At 40.2% G+C, this 16,120-nt stretch overlaps 1 protein-coding gene across 9 annotated transcripts in view; it reads left to right on the top strand.

Annotated features, from left to right (window-relative positions):
* The window catches only part of TENM1 (teneurin transmembrane protein 1), a 918,261-nt gene that overhangs the window by 775,348 nt on the left and 126,793 nt on the right, over positions 1-16,120 (top strand). For all 9 annotated transcript variants that reach the window (XM_044937195.2, XM_044937198.2, XM_006065013.4 and 6 more), the window contains one exon: positions 10,314-10,457. In XM_044937195.2, the coding sequence (XP_044793130.2) occupies positions 10,314-10,457 (144 nt within the window). The remainder of the gene's footprint in view (positions 1-10,313; positions 10,458-16,120) is intronic.

The following is a 16,120-nucleotide window of genomic DNA, read 5'->3' as shown; positions in this document are numbered from 1 at the left end:
CGCAAAGAGTCAGACACGACTGAGCAACTGATCTGATCTGAAGCAAAAAAGAAAACACTTAGCTGTATTCCTGGCCATATCTTATCATCACTTAACTGATGTGAGAATAAACAGAGTAAATTTTGCACCAGATATTAATAATGGTGCTATATATGACACTTCTCAGATTTGCTTCAATTTCAGAAGCCTTTTGGTAGGTGGAATAATAGCCATCACCTCCCAAAGATGTAAATAAATTATGTTACACGGCAAAAGATAATTAAGGTTATAGATGGCATTAGAGTTGCCAAGCAGCTGACCTTGACATGGAATAACTATCCTGGATTGTCCAGGTTGATCCATTGTTATCACAGAGGTCCTTAAAAGTGGAAGAAGGAGGCAGAAGGGGAGGTCAGAGTTAGAGGGAAATATAACTATAGAAGGAACGCACAGCAAGATGCAGTCTTGCTGGCTTGGAGGATGAAAGAAGGGAGCCAAGGACCAAGGAATGTAGGTGGCCTCTAGAAGCTGGAAAAGGCAAGGAAATAAATTCTCCCCTAGAGACTTCAGAAGGAATTCATCCCACTGCGCCCTTGAATTTAGCTCAATGAGACCCTTTTCAGACTTCTGACCTCCTTATGTGTAAGATGATAAATCTGTCCTGTTTGAAGCCTTTCCGTTTGTCCGGATATCTTACAACAGCACTAGGAAACAAACCTTGACCACTCTTCTTACAGTCCCAGTTTCAGCTGGAATTTTGATTAAAACTATGGCTTGAAAGGTCTCCTGCTCTTCTTCCTTCCCATGCCTGTTAAATATGAACCTGTCCCCCCCAACCCCTGTTTCTGGGTGATGGAGAAAGAAGTCAGATGTAAACAAGCTGAGTCTGAAATGATGGTGAATACCTAAGTTGAAATGCCCACTAAGTGTGAAATGTGGGACTCTTTCCCGTATGGTTCAGCTGTGGGAAATCGATGTGATCTCTAAGGGCTCAAGTGTCACAAAAGAAGAATAAATTGTTCAGAGACAGGCAAAAGGAGAAAAGGAGAACCTGAAATCCTAAGGTATCCCACCAGTTTTTGGAATGAAACAGATTTTGCAATGAGAGGGATAATACCAGAGTGAATAAATTACCAACGGAGGCTGTGTGAACTAATTCCTTGGAGAAGTATCAATGGCAGCTGATAAGATTGATTAATCCAAGCACAATATTGATTAAGTGGAAGAAGAGGAAAATCACCCCCAGGGTTGCAGTACAAAAACCACAATCACTAGTTCATCCAGCTTAAAGATTTTGTTGTCTGATACACAGACAAGACTCCCCTGCTAAAAACTCCATGTGAGCATTTGAAATTATTTGGCCTTAGTACTTTATTCTCTGGCTCTAAAAAGGCATGATGTCTGAAAATCATTGTATATTATTTTGTTTCTTTCCCAACTCTGCTCCTTGCAAAACAGTGTTAAATAGAATCATTATTTTTAAGTTCACAGTGCTGTTAAAATTCTAGAGACAGCTTATTTAATGTGACAAACTGGCTTGTTCAGGGGCTCTGATCTGCATCCATTATATAAATTTTGTCAAAATAATTCCCTCTGTCCGCCTGTGTCCGCATACATTATCAATATATAATAATGCATTCTGCCTGGTCTTCATTTTAATTAAATTAAATTGCAGTGGTTAGGAGTCCTGGAAGTTCAGGAAATCAGCCATCCACCTTTAGTAGCACTGCTATAAACAATTATACTTTTCTTCAAGGTTATTGGCAACAACAATTGCGTAATTATTTAGTACAGTAATTTGGCAAGAAAGAGTGGTGATTCAGGAAGAACTAGACTTCCTAAAGGTTCATGACACAAAGGAGTCTGTCTAAATTGTGTTAGAAGAAACAAGGGAACATTAATGGTAATAGGTGCTAAGCTACGGTTGCTTTGTGCACACAAAACATCCCTGAGAACGATGCTTTAGTGTTCATAAATTTCCCTTCAGTAAAGCCTAAGCAGGCTGGGCAGCCACAAAAATAGCATCCACTGAATATATTAATAGTAAATGGGTAGTGCTTTACAATTTGCAAAGTACTTTCACATACATTTTCTCATTTTAATCCTTAGAACATTCCTGCCTGGTAGGCATGGCACGATGAATGTGATCTTCATTTTACAGAGCAGAAAATCGAGGTTCAGAAAGAGCAAGTGACTTGCCAAAAGACCTTTCCCAAGCAGGGATTCAAACTTGGATCTCACCGTCCTGAGTTCTGTATGCCTTTCACTGCTGCCCGTCTTCACTAAAGGGACCGATCCACCTTACCCAATTCAACGCCCCAGTGGTTTTCTGTCCAAGAAGCTAGCAGAGATGATAATCTTTCATCATTTCTCTCCACTTATAAATTTGTAATCATTAACTGAGAGCAGGGCTGTTTTATCCATTCAGCTTTTCAGTCGCAGCACCAAGGATATGAGTTTTTCAAGGACCTACAAAAATCTTTGCAACCTGAAAAATAAATTTATTGGCACCAAAATGTGCAAAGAAAACTAGAAAATCAACATTAACAAATTGTTTAAATAAATGTCTGCTAAATGGAGCATTATGTCAGCTTGTCAACTCCAAGTCAATTTTCACATTTAAATATGAAATGTGTTTAATGTTGGATATGAGTTGTAGGTTGTATACATTTTAATATCTCTGATAAAATATGAGATATGCCCTCAAAAGAGTACCTAGAGCTTACTAGGGTCTTTAAATGACCCTAATAAGTATTAACTGATGCTCCAGTAAGCACGTGGTCTGTGTTCATTTCAAACTGCTGGTCACACTCAGTAGTAGATTACAAAATCTGTCTGGTGAGTCAGCCAGTATTTTTTTTAGTGGAATAAAATGAAATGGAATGGAATAGAACATAAGTGAATGGAATAGAGTAGAAAATATCAATGTAAAACTATTAAGAGAGTACTGTTTCAGAGTACTGTTATCAGAAAACTTTGTTTCACTTATATCTGTCCATATATGCATGTGTCTTTCCATGTGTGTGTTGGGTCACAATTAAATGACTTTCAAGCATAAGAATTTGAAAGCCATTGGTAAGGTAATATAGACAAGAGATAGAGAAGTGAAAATGATTTGCCAAACCATATGATTTATTTTTTTAAGTCAGCATTCATGACTATTCAGGCCTCCCAGCCCTCTTCCAGCCCATCTCAGGTCATTACAACCATATCTCTTTAAGATTAGGTAACCATATATATAATTTATCATTCAATCCAAGATACTCTTGAGAGTGAAAAGGGATGCTGTTAATGATAGAATAACTGGACACTGTTTTTGGCCAACCAGGATATATGATACTTCTACTTCAAGGTTATCTCTAGTTTCCAATCCTTATATCTTAAATTCAGGGCAAATAAAAGCTTATCTATTTAAAGGACTTCTGAATCATGGGTCTTCCCCTTAATCACATAGCATGATCCAGTGCAGAGGTAAAAGCACTTGCTAAGTGAGTAACTGTGTTTGAGCTCTGGCTGTGCCATCTGCTACTTAGTCAGATGACCTTAGACTAGTCACTTCACCTCTCTGGGTCTACTGTCTCATCTATCAAATTGGAGTAAATATATCTTCCTCGTGAGTTTTTGTGAGTCTTCAAATTAGGTCATATACACAAAAATGTGTTTAACTGTTCACTGTTATGCAAATGTGAGATGATATTATTTTAAGGAGGCCACGAATGAAAGTTCCAAAAGGTAGGTAACCCTTCAGGGTATGGGCTCTCTGACATGATGAATGATCACTGTATCTGCAGCGCTTAGCAAATCACCTGCCTGGCACATAGAGCTGCTCTGTGTAGGTCTGCTGACTCATTAAATAACCAGCCCCTTTAGAATAACCAGTCCATTTTCAAGGCGAATTTATTTCCTAAACCCCGTCCCAAAGAAAAATGCCTAAATACTGCTAGAAGATAGGAATCTTTTTTCTCTCTTGTCCTGGGCAAGTGGTGAGGTAGTACGGAAGGGGAAGGGTTGCTCTTCATTTGGTTTTGATGCACTAGCCAGACCACAGCTACCCTGACCTTCTTTCAGTCTTGCAGAGATACAAAGCGTCACCATCTTGCCCATATGCCACTCTCTGCCTAGAACGTTCTTCCCTGTACTTCATGAGATAAAGCCCTTCTATATGAAGAGGCTTTCCCTTGCCTTCCCTTTCCAAAACTTAAACTTTTGCTGCACTGGCTCATAGTACCCTGCACTTCCATACAAGCTATCACAATTTGTGTGTGTGTGTGTGATCTTATTTCATATTTGTTCCTCTCACTGGATTGTAAGCAATGTGAGCTCTGCTGGGGGGTGTGTTATCTTGTTCTGTCTTGTTCGTTCTCACATCCCCAGGGCCTGACAACACGAAAGTGAAAGTGTTAGTTGCTCAGTTGTATCCGACTCTTTGGCGACCCCATGGACTGTAGTGCACCAGAGTCCTCTGTCCATGGGATTTCCCCATGCAAGAATACTGGAGTGGGTTGCCATTTTCTTCTTCAGTGGATCTTCCTGACCCAGGGCTCGAGCCCGGGTGTCCCACATTGCAGGCAGATTCTTTACCCTCTGAGCCGCTAGGGAAGCCCTGACGACAGGAGGTACTCATCAAATATTGCATATTTGTTGAATGACTGAACAAACAAATGCATAAGGACAGAGGCTAAGGTGGGGCCCTGAGCCTGACCGATTTAATGGAATGGTTGGCCCACCAAGGGAGAGGAGGGTAGTACCCAGGTCTCCAAAGGCACTCAAAAATGTGCCTGTGAGCTAGTACATCATGTTGCCTCTGTGGCACACAGGTCACCCAGGTTCCAGGTTCCCTTTTTTGCAGCTAGGCTTGGAAAAGGCAGTCAGAAAAAAAAAATCATAAAGTGTCATTGTACATGACCTCTTGGCCTAAGTGTTGTGTGGCTGCCTCACTCCTGGATTCTTTTTACCTTTTCTACCTGTTCTTTCTCTTGATTCAACTACTATGTCACTTTTAGCACTAGCATGTTTAAACTGGTAAGATATAGATCCTAAGTAAAATATTACCAAATCAAATCCAATGACTCATTAAAAAGATAGTACATCATAACCAAGTACTGTAGAGTGTGTTTTAGGACCTCAAAGATGGTTCAATGTTAGGAAATATATTGCTCTAATTTATCACCTCAATAGATTAAGAGAGAAAACTATGTGAATATCTCCGTAAGTGCTGAAAAGGCACTTGGTAAAAATTCATCACCTGATTCTGACACTCTTAGTAAGCCAGCAATAATAGATAAACAAAGCATTTCAGGCCACTGGGCAGTGTGTCAAATCGGGGAGCCTCTGGGGTCATCCTATCCTATGAGAAATCACTAGAGAATAGGAAAAAGTAGAAGTCATGCTGGGAGTAGGTACCCGATCTCAGTAGATAACATTTTATCTGTACAGTCTTTGTCTCTTGTGGCTATGGCCTTCACTTGGTTTGTTAGGTCTCTTATCTTTCATTGTGGTTTTACATGAATCTACTGTTTTAAAAGAATGGGATATATTTCTGGTTCTATTTAATCATTTCTTTCAGATAAGAAGGTTTTGATCTCATTGTTAGTTACCTTTTAAATGTGATGACATTATTTTTATATATTCCTTGAGTTCATGAAGGAAACATAAATTTCTCACACCATCAGACTACTTCTAATTATATATTGCCCTCATAAATGCAACCATTATGAATTCTGAAGCCTTAGCCCGAAGCTGTTGAAAATCATCTGCTTAATCTTGTCATATTTTGCACATCGGTTTCATTGCGTGGAATCTTTACCTTGGCTATTTAATGTCAATCTCCCATCCCAGCCCTCATAGGTGAAGGTCACCATCACTAAATTGGGTGTCAGGAGCACTGTGGCCCTCCACCTTCTTGTAGTCCCCACATTATACTAATGCCGCTGCTCTGATAAATAGAATGAGATTCAGTGACTATTTTTCTAATGTCAAATGGCTTTGAGGGAGCAAGCTGCAGTCTTTCTCTATAAGCCAGTAGAATAAAGTCTTCTTTAGAAGCCACTGTAATATTTGCAAGATGACTAACAGTGAAGTCAGAGCTGCAAATCCTATGACCAGAGGACAGAGTCCTCTACAAAAGTAGCAAGTCCTGTCTTGACAGTCAGTGACTCTTGGTGGAGGAAAATCCCATTTTATAACCCATTTATATAAATCCCCAAAATTTGTATCTCTGTGTCGAGGTGAGGGAGAGAATACAGGAAGACAGAAATCCAGATGGAATTAAGGGTATCACAAGAGAGGCGGTCACTTGGTTCAGAGAAAGTATTCAGCTGTATGAATGGCTCTTTCTCAACTGCCTTCCCAATAAGTCTCCTCCAGCATGGGACCACTATACCAGCCCCAGGGAAGTATAGTCCACCCTCCATCCCCACGTATCTCCACTCACAGCCAGACTAGTCTATCCTCTAGAGGTCCTCTGAAATGTTGATGGATAATTATTCTTTCCTTCCTTTTAAACACTAGTCTTCCTGATCCCCAGTCCGGAATGCCAGAGGCTGAATTCGTGGCCTCCACCCAGCTGTGTTGATGATCAGATGTGATAGGCACCAGGCTGCCGGGGAGATGGTAGTGGGTCCAGTCTGCTTATTTAACTAAGACTCAGCTGTCACAGTACCGGCAGAGTGTAGTGTCAGGGCTCAGCATTTTTGGTGCCAGCCCTGAGTAGCCCTTTTTTCCCCCATATTTCATTATATGAAAAAGAAAAGGCGTTCAGTGCATTACAGTCTGCTTTCACGAGAGGAAGTCTACGATTGGTTGCTACTGCATTTGCCAGTTCCTTGTGCATTTAGCGAGCAGTTCAACTCCATGGGGTGATTCGTCTGCCTTCTCATACACGGATTGCAAGTTCCAGGATTCTGTTCCAGTGGGCTGCTGTCAGAAAGAAACCTTGCCTTGTTACTCTGTGCAAGGAGCCACATACAAAAATATCCCAACACACAGCCATTCTCATTAAAGTCAGTTGGAATTTTGGACAAATCTTCAGGATAAATTATAACTTTATTAGCTCATAGAGCTTTCTCGAGAGAAAGTAAATCTAATAAAATTTAGAAGGAACTTATTAAGTGGCTGCCTTGTTGCTATTTGCTATGACAAGGGAGAAAAGTAATATAATTGCGGGGTGTGCAGCCAGTACACTTTTTTGTTGTGGGCTAGAGAGCAATTCAGATAGGAGGAGGTGAAGAGGATGTCTCATTACCATTGTGCTGAGGATACTTAATAGAAGCATTTCCTGCCACAGAGTTGGGAGGATCTTTAACTGTTAAGGAGATGGGAAAATCAGGCTCCAAACCACCATGAGAGGTCACCAGGGAACACTACTTATTTGCAAAACTTGCACAATCACCTTCCAGAGAAGAGATTTTAGGGGCACATACCAGGCTTAAAATATACAAAAGGCAGATCCTGACAATAGTAGGGAAGGAGATGATGGCCCGGAGCTTGTAATTATTATTATGATTATTTATTAATCAAGACTTTTCAGTGTTGGCAAGAGAAGCAGAAACCATGTTATTCTTCATACCAACATCGCCTGATTTTTCCAACGTGAGATGTAGGGGTTTGATTCCCCAACTTGAACTGATGAAATACAATCTTGAAAGAATGCACTTTAGAATCATATAGTGAAATGCTAAAGGGGGACTTTAAGAACTGTCTAGTATAGGCACTTCCTTGGTGGTCCAATAGTTAAGACTCCACACTCCCACTGCAGTGGGTACGGGTTCAATCCCTGGTCGAGGAATTAAGATACCACATGACATGTGGCGTGGCCCCAAAAAAAAGAAAAAGAATTGTCTAGTACAGCAGTCTTTGATCTGATATCTTTATTTAGATTTCAGGAGGTCAGTGAACCCCCTAGAATTATATACAAAATTTTGTGTGCATATGCATTTTTCTAGGAGAAAGATCCATAACTTTTATCACATTCATAACAAAAGGTTCCCTGATTCAAAAGGGTCTAAGAACCACCAATTCTAGTCCATCTTCTCCCCCTGTCCTTTGTTACCAATGAAGAACAGAGCTGGAGAATCATATGCCTGCGACCATACAGCCCGTTAATCGCAGACCCAGGAACTGAAGTTTTCTGACTCTTAGGCCAAAAATCAACTCTTTCCACTAGAGTTGTTTTAGCACAGCACTGGGGCCATGATAAGATATTAAGGAGATTGTAGACAGCAATGATTTATGCCACATGTGTAACCTGAACTAGATTACCTGTGAGATCCTTTGCATCGCTGAAATTCTGTTTCTATCCATCTTCATAGAGAACACCATTGACACAGATGATCCCAAACTAATTTCCTCTTAGAAATCATTTCCATTTTGTCATTAGTCTTTCCTGCTCCCCATTGATCTCCCTTGCTAACTGAGCTTGGTTAGGGCTAATACTAAAATGAGTTTGCATTCCAAGAGTCCTCACCAGCTGATGGCAGGGTAGAAGGACAGACATCCCCATCAGGACTAGCTACATAATTTGCAGGGCCCAGTGTTAAAGAAAAATACCCAGCCCTTTGTTTAAAATAGATTAAGGATTTCAAGACAGTGACAGCAGAGCATTAAGCCAAGGGTGGGGCCCTTCTAAGCAGAGGCCCCTGCGTGACTACACAGGTCACACACCCATGAAGATGGTCCTGATCCCTGTTAAAGCTTAGATGGAGCAGAGACAAAGAGAAGTCAGTCTGTGGTTTACAATGGCCACACATGACCCCCAAAGTTAGCGAGTGTGTATTCACAATCATAAGGAGTTGGCTTATCTATGTTTGTGCTTGCACACACACATGCTTGCCTGCTGTTGCTCAGTCAGATCCAACTCTTCTGTGACCACCAACTCCTCTGTCCATGGGATTTTCCAGGCAAGAATACTGGAGTGGATTGCCATTTCCTTCTTCAGGGGATCTTCCCGGCCCATATATTGAAGCCACGTCTCCTGCATTGTCAGGCAGATTCTTTACCACTGAGCCACCTAGGAAGCCCTTGTGCACACACACACATGCACATGTATATCAGTTGGACTAAAATTGCCTCTTTTCACCTAATGTCAAAATCCAAAACTCGTCTGCTTGAATTTTTCCACCTCGAACCTATTGTGCTTGCATTGTTTTAGCACATATTTTCATTACCAGTTTTCATAACCAGATGACCAAAGAATAAGTGAGTTCTCCAGGGGCATCTGAAGAGTCAGGTAGAGTCAGGTACTCAAAAGCAATGGCAGACAACCAGCTAGGGATATTTTAAGCTGCCAGAAAGGGGGAAAGGAGCTTCGAAGTATGCAGTATAATGAGCTGATAGTCTCAGGCTTAGAACATTATGAGGACACAAAGCATTTTAAACTCAAGAATCAGAACTCTGGGGTTCCAACAGGTAAGCAGGTTTGCCAACTGAGAAGATGGTTGGGTCTTGGTCTACTTGAGTTCTGCATGTTTCAGTAGAGCAAAGACACCCACGCTGGGCCATTCTGCACTTCCCATTTTAGCGGCATACTGGGGTTTCCAGCTTAATGTACAACATCTGTGCTTCAGGAGGGTTGAAGCCAAATGTTGGGTGATGTCCCGTTGGTTAGAAACCAAAATCTAACATGCACAAAGTGGAATTTACACTCGAATGGCTTATAACACTCTAAGCAAACTCAGACTTCTCAGCAAACTAAAGGCCAGTTAGCATGGAAGAAAATAAAATGGGTGAATTGATTTTTATTAGTCTCATGTGTAGTGAGGTGTTGTATAAGTGACCCCAGTACTCCAATGCCCACTGCCTAAGTGTATTTTGCACTCCAGAGAGATCAGAAGAAACTTGCCCTGCACTTCTTCTACAAAGGTAAAGAAAGAAATGGTATCACCACAGCTTAAAATTTCAGAGGGCTTATTTCTTCAATTTTACAACACAGCCTTTTACCCAAAAGCCCATACTGAAGCTCGATGTCCAAAACATACCTAATGACAGCCTCAGTGAGTAACTCATTCATGTATGTATCCAATATGCACTGACTGGTCATTTTTGGATGCCCAGTGCTTCCAAAAGGTAAAAGGTAGTTTGTTGTTGTTTAGTCACTAAGTGGTGTTTGTTTGACTCTTTGCAACCCCGTGGACTGTAGCCTGCCAGGTTCCTCTGTCCATGGTATTTCCCCAGGCAAGAATACTGGAATAGTGGGCCATTTTTTTTTATTAGTGGTCAAATTTCAACCCAAATCAGAATTCAATAGCAAATGTGGTATCCAGAGAATTATCAACTAGTGCCAAAAAAGAACAAGTCTTTTTAAACATTCTAAAGCATTATTAACTCTCTGTTTGCAGTGTCTGTGGGATATGAATATGAAATGTGCCCAGACTTTATTCTCTGGGAGAAAAGGACAATTATCTTACAAGGTTTCGAGATGGATGCTTCTAACCTAGGAGGCTGGTCGTTGAATAAGCATCATATTTTGAATCCACAAAGTGGTAAGCACATTTTAAAATATGCATTAATATTGTTTTCCTAATGCTGTATACATATATATGTAATATTTACCGCACAAAATTTGGAAAAGTATAAGGAAAAAATTATTTATAACTCCACCACCTAGAGATGACCACATTATATTTCTTTTCAAATGCAATCATCTGATTTCAAATTAGTGCTAGTCAAGTGAGACCTCGTCACAAAGTTAAATGAAACTGGGTTTTCAGAATCATCTATCATTACTGCTCTGGCCCAAATGATTAACCAGTTTATCCAACCTTGTCGCCAACTTTTAACAATTGGAAAAATAATTGCTGTATTTCATGTGATCTAAGACATCATTGATTATAAGTATGTGTGTGGTTAGTCGCTCAGTCATGTCTGACTCTTGCAACCCTGCCAGGCTCCTCTGTCCATGGGATTCTCCAGGCAAGAATACTGGAGTGGGTTGCCATTTCCTTCTCCAGGGGATCTTCCCCACCCAGGGATCGAACCCGGGTCTCCTGCATTGCAGACAGACTCTTTACTGACTGAGCTACAAGGAAAGCCCACGATTATAAGTATACCATTATTTTATGAAAAATACTGCCAGTTAAACAATGACACACATTGTTTGCAAGATACATGCTTACTCCAGAGATGTTAAAATGGGAAGCATCTTAGAATTAATGCATCATATGTGCCATACAGTTTTCAACGGACTTGAGTGAACTCTGTCCCATTTTAAACACAACAACCCTGCAGTGTGGCCTTAACCTCATTTAAAAGGTCAGGAATCCAAGGCTGAGTCACATGACTTTCCCCCAGGGCTCACAGTAAGTGGCCAGAGCCATGTACTCTCTCTACACCAGTTTTTTTTTTTTTTAATCCATATAAATGTCAGTATATGCAGTAAGAAGCAAGGGATAGAGTAAAGGGAGAGCAATGGATAGTGGTGAAAAAGAGGTAGGAGGAGCACAGGGAAGAAGAGAAAGAATCTGGGGAAAGAGTACAGCTCTGGACTTCACTTAGTTTGAGGCCTCCTGAGTCCTGGACTTAGGAAAAGCAGGTCAAGCAGTGAAAGTCCGTACATGCTCATCTTCAGTCTTTGCCTTCTTTGGACCACTTTTCCTGCTGTCACTGTCACCTAGTATGTCACCTAGAATTCGATGTTAAGTCAGAAGAGATCACAGGTGGCCCTTAGCCCATGCTTCTCTCAGACAAACTGATTTTGCTCCCCTGGTTATAAAGGCTTCATCCAAGTTCCTTCACCTCCTTTTGCTGGGAAACCTATCATTGGTGTTTCCACCCAGCATCATTTGAACATCTGCTGGTAAGTTTTCATTGTGAAATCATATTCCTTTTCATCTAAAGAGGCAGATTCTGAGCAGCCTTTCGTAGGATGTTGTCTTGGGGTAATTTCTCCAGGACTGGTGATGTGAACGTACTGAGACAACTATACCCTTCCATCCTTGTATCCATCTGACCTTTGTGAAACAGCTGGCTAAAGCAGGGTTCTCTTTTAAGGCCATGAATTGACCAAGGCTAAGAGATCCATTTTATAAACACACCTCTGGTCTTATTCATGTGCACTGTAGTTGAATCAGCCAAGCCGACCAGCCCCATAGGCTGGGAACTTTTGATCACCTAAGCTAACCAGGTTTGCTTCAACCATAGCCTGAGACCACTGACCAGACCAGCCCCACAGGCTGGGAACTTTTGATCACCTAAGCTAACCAGGTTTGCTTCAACCATAGCCTGAGACCACTGACCAGAGCTCCAGTATAGGACCCCAGAAGGTGAAGGAATCCACTGCCATATGCCTCCCATTACATGTTCTTCCCCTCTTTCAAGGAAGACTCTGAATTCCCCTTCCAACTGTTTGCTTGTTTAAGAGCAAAGATTCAGGCACAGATATAAAATGTCAACCCTTTTTCTGTTGTCAAAAGGAGAATCACAGTTTCAAAAGTATAAAAATAAAAGGGCAGATGCCAGTTATTAAATTATTAGGTTTTTTGTTTTGATTTGAAAGAGTTTGACATTTTAAGCAGCCGTTTCTTTTCCACTCACTTTTATTGGCTGGTATGGATTGTCTCTTTCAAATGCCTGTCATTGACATTAAACACAAAGTGGGAATGACCTCAATCGAGCCAGTCCCCAGCTGTGTGCTCCCAGTCCTATATTCTCTTACCATTTGAGGCTGAAAAATTCAGAACAGATGGAAGCCATTCAGAAAGTTGGCTTTGGGGGCCCCTCTGATTTCCACAAATGTGTTCTTTCTACCTCTAACCCACCAGTAATTCATGTTTAGGGTAATAGGTATCAAGTTACTTCTGAGAATCTTTTTCACAGCTTTATTGAGGTATAATTTATACACCATAAAATTCACCCATTTTAAGGGTACACTTCAATAATTTTTAGTCAAGTGTGGAGTTCTGCAACCGTCACCACCACAGGGTTTTAGAATATTTTTATCACTCCAAAAGATCCCTGATACTCACCCCAGCCCCACTAAATCTACTTTGTCTGTTTCTGAGAATTTTATCCTGAGAAAGAAACCTTACTTAAGACAGACTTATTTAAAGGAAGATTTGTTCATTTTATCCAGGGCTCCCCAACCTCCAGGATCTAATGCCTGATAATCTGAGGTGGAGCTGATGTCATAATAATAGAAATTAAGTTGCCCAATAAGTGTAATGTGCTTGAATCATCCTGAAACCATTCCCCCTCTCCCCGCCGTCCCTGGAAACATTGTCCTCCATGAAACCGGTCCCTGGGGCCGAAAAGGGTGAGTTGATATTATCTTTATCAACTCATTTGTCGGCACGTGCCTACACACACAGGGCAGGTCATGCCGCCAGGAAACAGGGCTGAAGTCAGCACTGCCACTGCCTTCCAGCCTGCCCTTGGACACCAGCACCTCTCTTGGGACATTTTGGGAGTCTAAACCCTACCCACAAAGGCCGTTTTAGAAGCAGGAATGACGAGTGTGAAGGAGCAGCTTTGAGAGGACCAATTAGAAAGCAACGCACTCTCCCCGGTCAGGTCAGACGGTCTTTTCTGACTGATTAAGGCCAGAGCCTAACTCTTTAGGCACCCTGCTTTTTTGATCTGAGACAGATAGCAGATTAGAAACAAGAATCTATCTTCCCCCAATTTCTTCTCACTGGTTAAAAAGACACCTGTAATTAAATTGGATGTCTGCTGCCATTCAATTCTGCAGTTTTTCTTTGCCTCCAAAATCATTATGCAGTGGGTAGTTTCTAGCAGGAAGTGTTTTCAGACCATTTGTCATTTCAGTTGCAGCAATTGTATTTACCTGACAATTAGCCATTGGTGGTGGAGCATTGTTTCCAAATATTATGTCTGATATATCAAGATGGTTCTTACTTTCACTGAGATTAACAAAGAAAACCAACTGGGAACTTGTGTTTTTCAATAGTATTCCTTCAAAATACGTCTTATTAGTGATTGCAGAGAGTACATATTTATTTCTTTTAAGCGGATTCATTTTGATATTTGGCAAAACTAATACAGTTATGTAAAGTTTAAAAATAAAATAAAAAATTAAAAAACTTTGCAAAAAAAAAAAGAATGACTCAAAACATTAAAAAAAAAAAAGATAAATCAGTTCTTTAAAATTATGCCAGTTGAGTATTTTAAATTATTAGAAAAAAACTATCCAGGGTTCTAATTGGGTGTAGTCATCTGTCTGAAATAGATCAAGAATCTCCTTTAACTTAACCTCCAAGATAAGCCAGTAGTTTTTTGGCAAATGGTTTTACTGGGAGGGAAAGTAAATTTCCATTGATCACATTGGCATGTCTCCCAGTTTGTGTTTATATCCTCTCAATCAAGTCCTAAGAGAAATATTTATTGTGTCCCTTGTTCATAAGCCTGAAAAATGGTTTCTTCTTTGAAATCAGTATAAAGCACCACCCACTGGCTTCCAAGGGGAATTGTATTTCAAACTTATTTATAAGCTTCAAAAGAAGTTCTGAGCAAGGTAACAGGAGGATATGAGTCGTGTGTTTAGAAGTATGCTTAAATTATTATACAACAGACTTGACTTTTTGGCAGAGAAAAGGAAAACTTGAGGGAGAAAATATGCCGTAGGCCCCCAGCCAGTGGGGTTTCTTTCTTAACTGTAAACAAAACACCCAATCCTTAGCAGGAAGTTGGCCTTCCTATAAATAATGTGTGTAGTCTCTGGATCATTTGATTCTGTTTTCAAAATGAGCATGTGTGGCAGAATAAACTGGAAAGGAGGCAGCAGTAATTGATCAAGATTTCCAGGAACATAAACAAAATATTTTCAAAGCAACCTTTTGCAGAAGAATTGGTGTTAAATCATTGTTGCTAGATGGTATGCCCCGGTTCTATGTAATGGAAGGTTAAACAGATTCTTGAAACAACAAAAACACCCTTCAAAATGATCTATTTTTCCAGGGCAATACAAAAGGGGTTTGCCCATTTTTGTTTTGATTGCTTCAGCTTTAAACAGGAATGGTAATTTCGGTACACGGGCACTTTAGTACCTTGCATGAAAGCAAGACATCAATTGTTGAGATGTAATCAGAAAGTACATTGCCTTATGTTTTATTTCCTTTAATCATTCTTCTTATTTGATGGAGTACTGGGCTTTCTAATAGAAAAGAGGAGTTTTCGAATTGCAGGCTTAGAAGAATGGTTTAGAATAGCCATCTTCAGTTTTTAAATTGCCAGGAGCCTGGTAATAGCATGTCATTTTGAAGGTAATTGTTAACTATATCATTATATTGATATAAAAAATGAATATCTATCTGTGAAAATAGATGTTAATAGCAAATCTGGTATTTCCAAGCCAATAATTGGAAATATTTTTGAATGATATACCCTGTAGTGCATTGCTGAAATACTGACATGCTAAACAGTTGGTTTCCTCATTTATTGAAGAACATATCATAGTCTCATTGGTAGGATATTCAGTGAGCGATTATCAGGAGATTTCTTTTCAATGATGTTGTGCAACTATCATGCCAGTTCTCATTCACTTTCTCCCAATTCATTTAAATTGTGATATTGATCACACTGCAATTAAGTGTTTTGGGGGAAATGAAATTCTATCCTATTAATCTAACTTAATTAACTATTCTAAATCTTGAGACATTTCTTCAGTGCCTAATAAAGTTATTAATAAAATTAATAAGAAAGTAGTGAGCCTCAAGATATCTATCTCATGGTTCTGCAATAAAAGAGCAATTTGTTGGGGCATAAGCTCATAGCTGCTCCTGCAGATATGTTGGAAAAAAAAAAAAAAGCCAGAAATCACCTTGGGAGAGAAAGTAAAATTACTTGAGATTTGAAATCTAAAGCCTATATAAGTATGGCATTTCTGTTTCCAGGTTCATATTTGGTGCCATGGCTTTGTGCAAGTTTTACCCTCTTAATTTTTGCCAGTGACATTCCTATTTCAGAGTGATCAGTGGTTTCTATTGTAGGACTGTGGGACCAAAAGTTGGAAGAAAACCAAGGGAGACATTTCAGGAAATGTTTAGGGAGAATAACAGGCAGTCCAAGGAGATAGATAGCAGGAGTCATAGGAGAAAAAATAAGACTGGACAGGATAGCTGCATTCATTCATTTGCTGTCAGCTGCTACAGCCTGACACACTGGCATGTCTTCTCACCACATGAATTTTTTT

The sequence above is a fragment of the Bubalus bubalis genome, chromosome X (genome assembly GCF_019923935.1).
Source record: "Bubalus bubalis isolate 160015118507 breed Murrah chromosome X, NDDB_SH_1, whole genome shotgun sequence".
Classification (NCBI taxonomy): domain Eukaryota; kingdom Metazoa; phylum Chordata; class Mammalia; order Artiodactyla; family Bovidae; genus Bubalus; species Bubalus bubalis.
The sequence above is the reverse complement of the archived record's forward strand: the minus strand, read 5'-3'. Positions and strand labels throughout refer to the sequence as shown.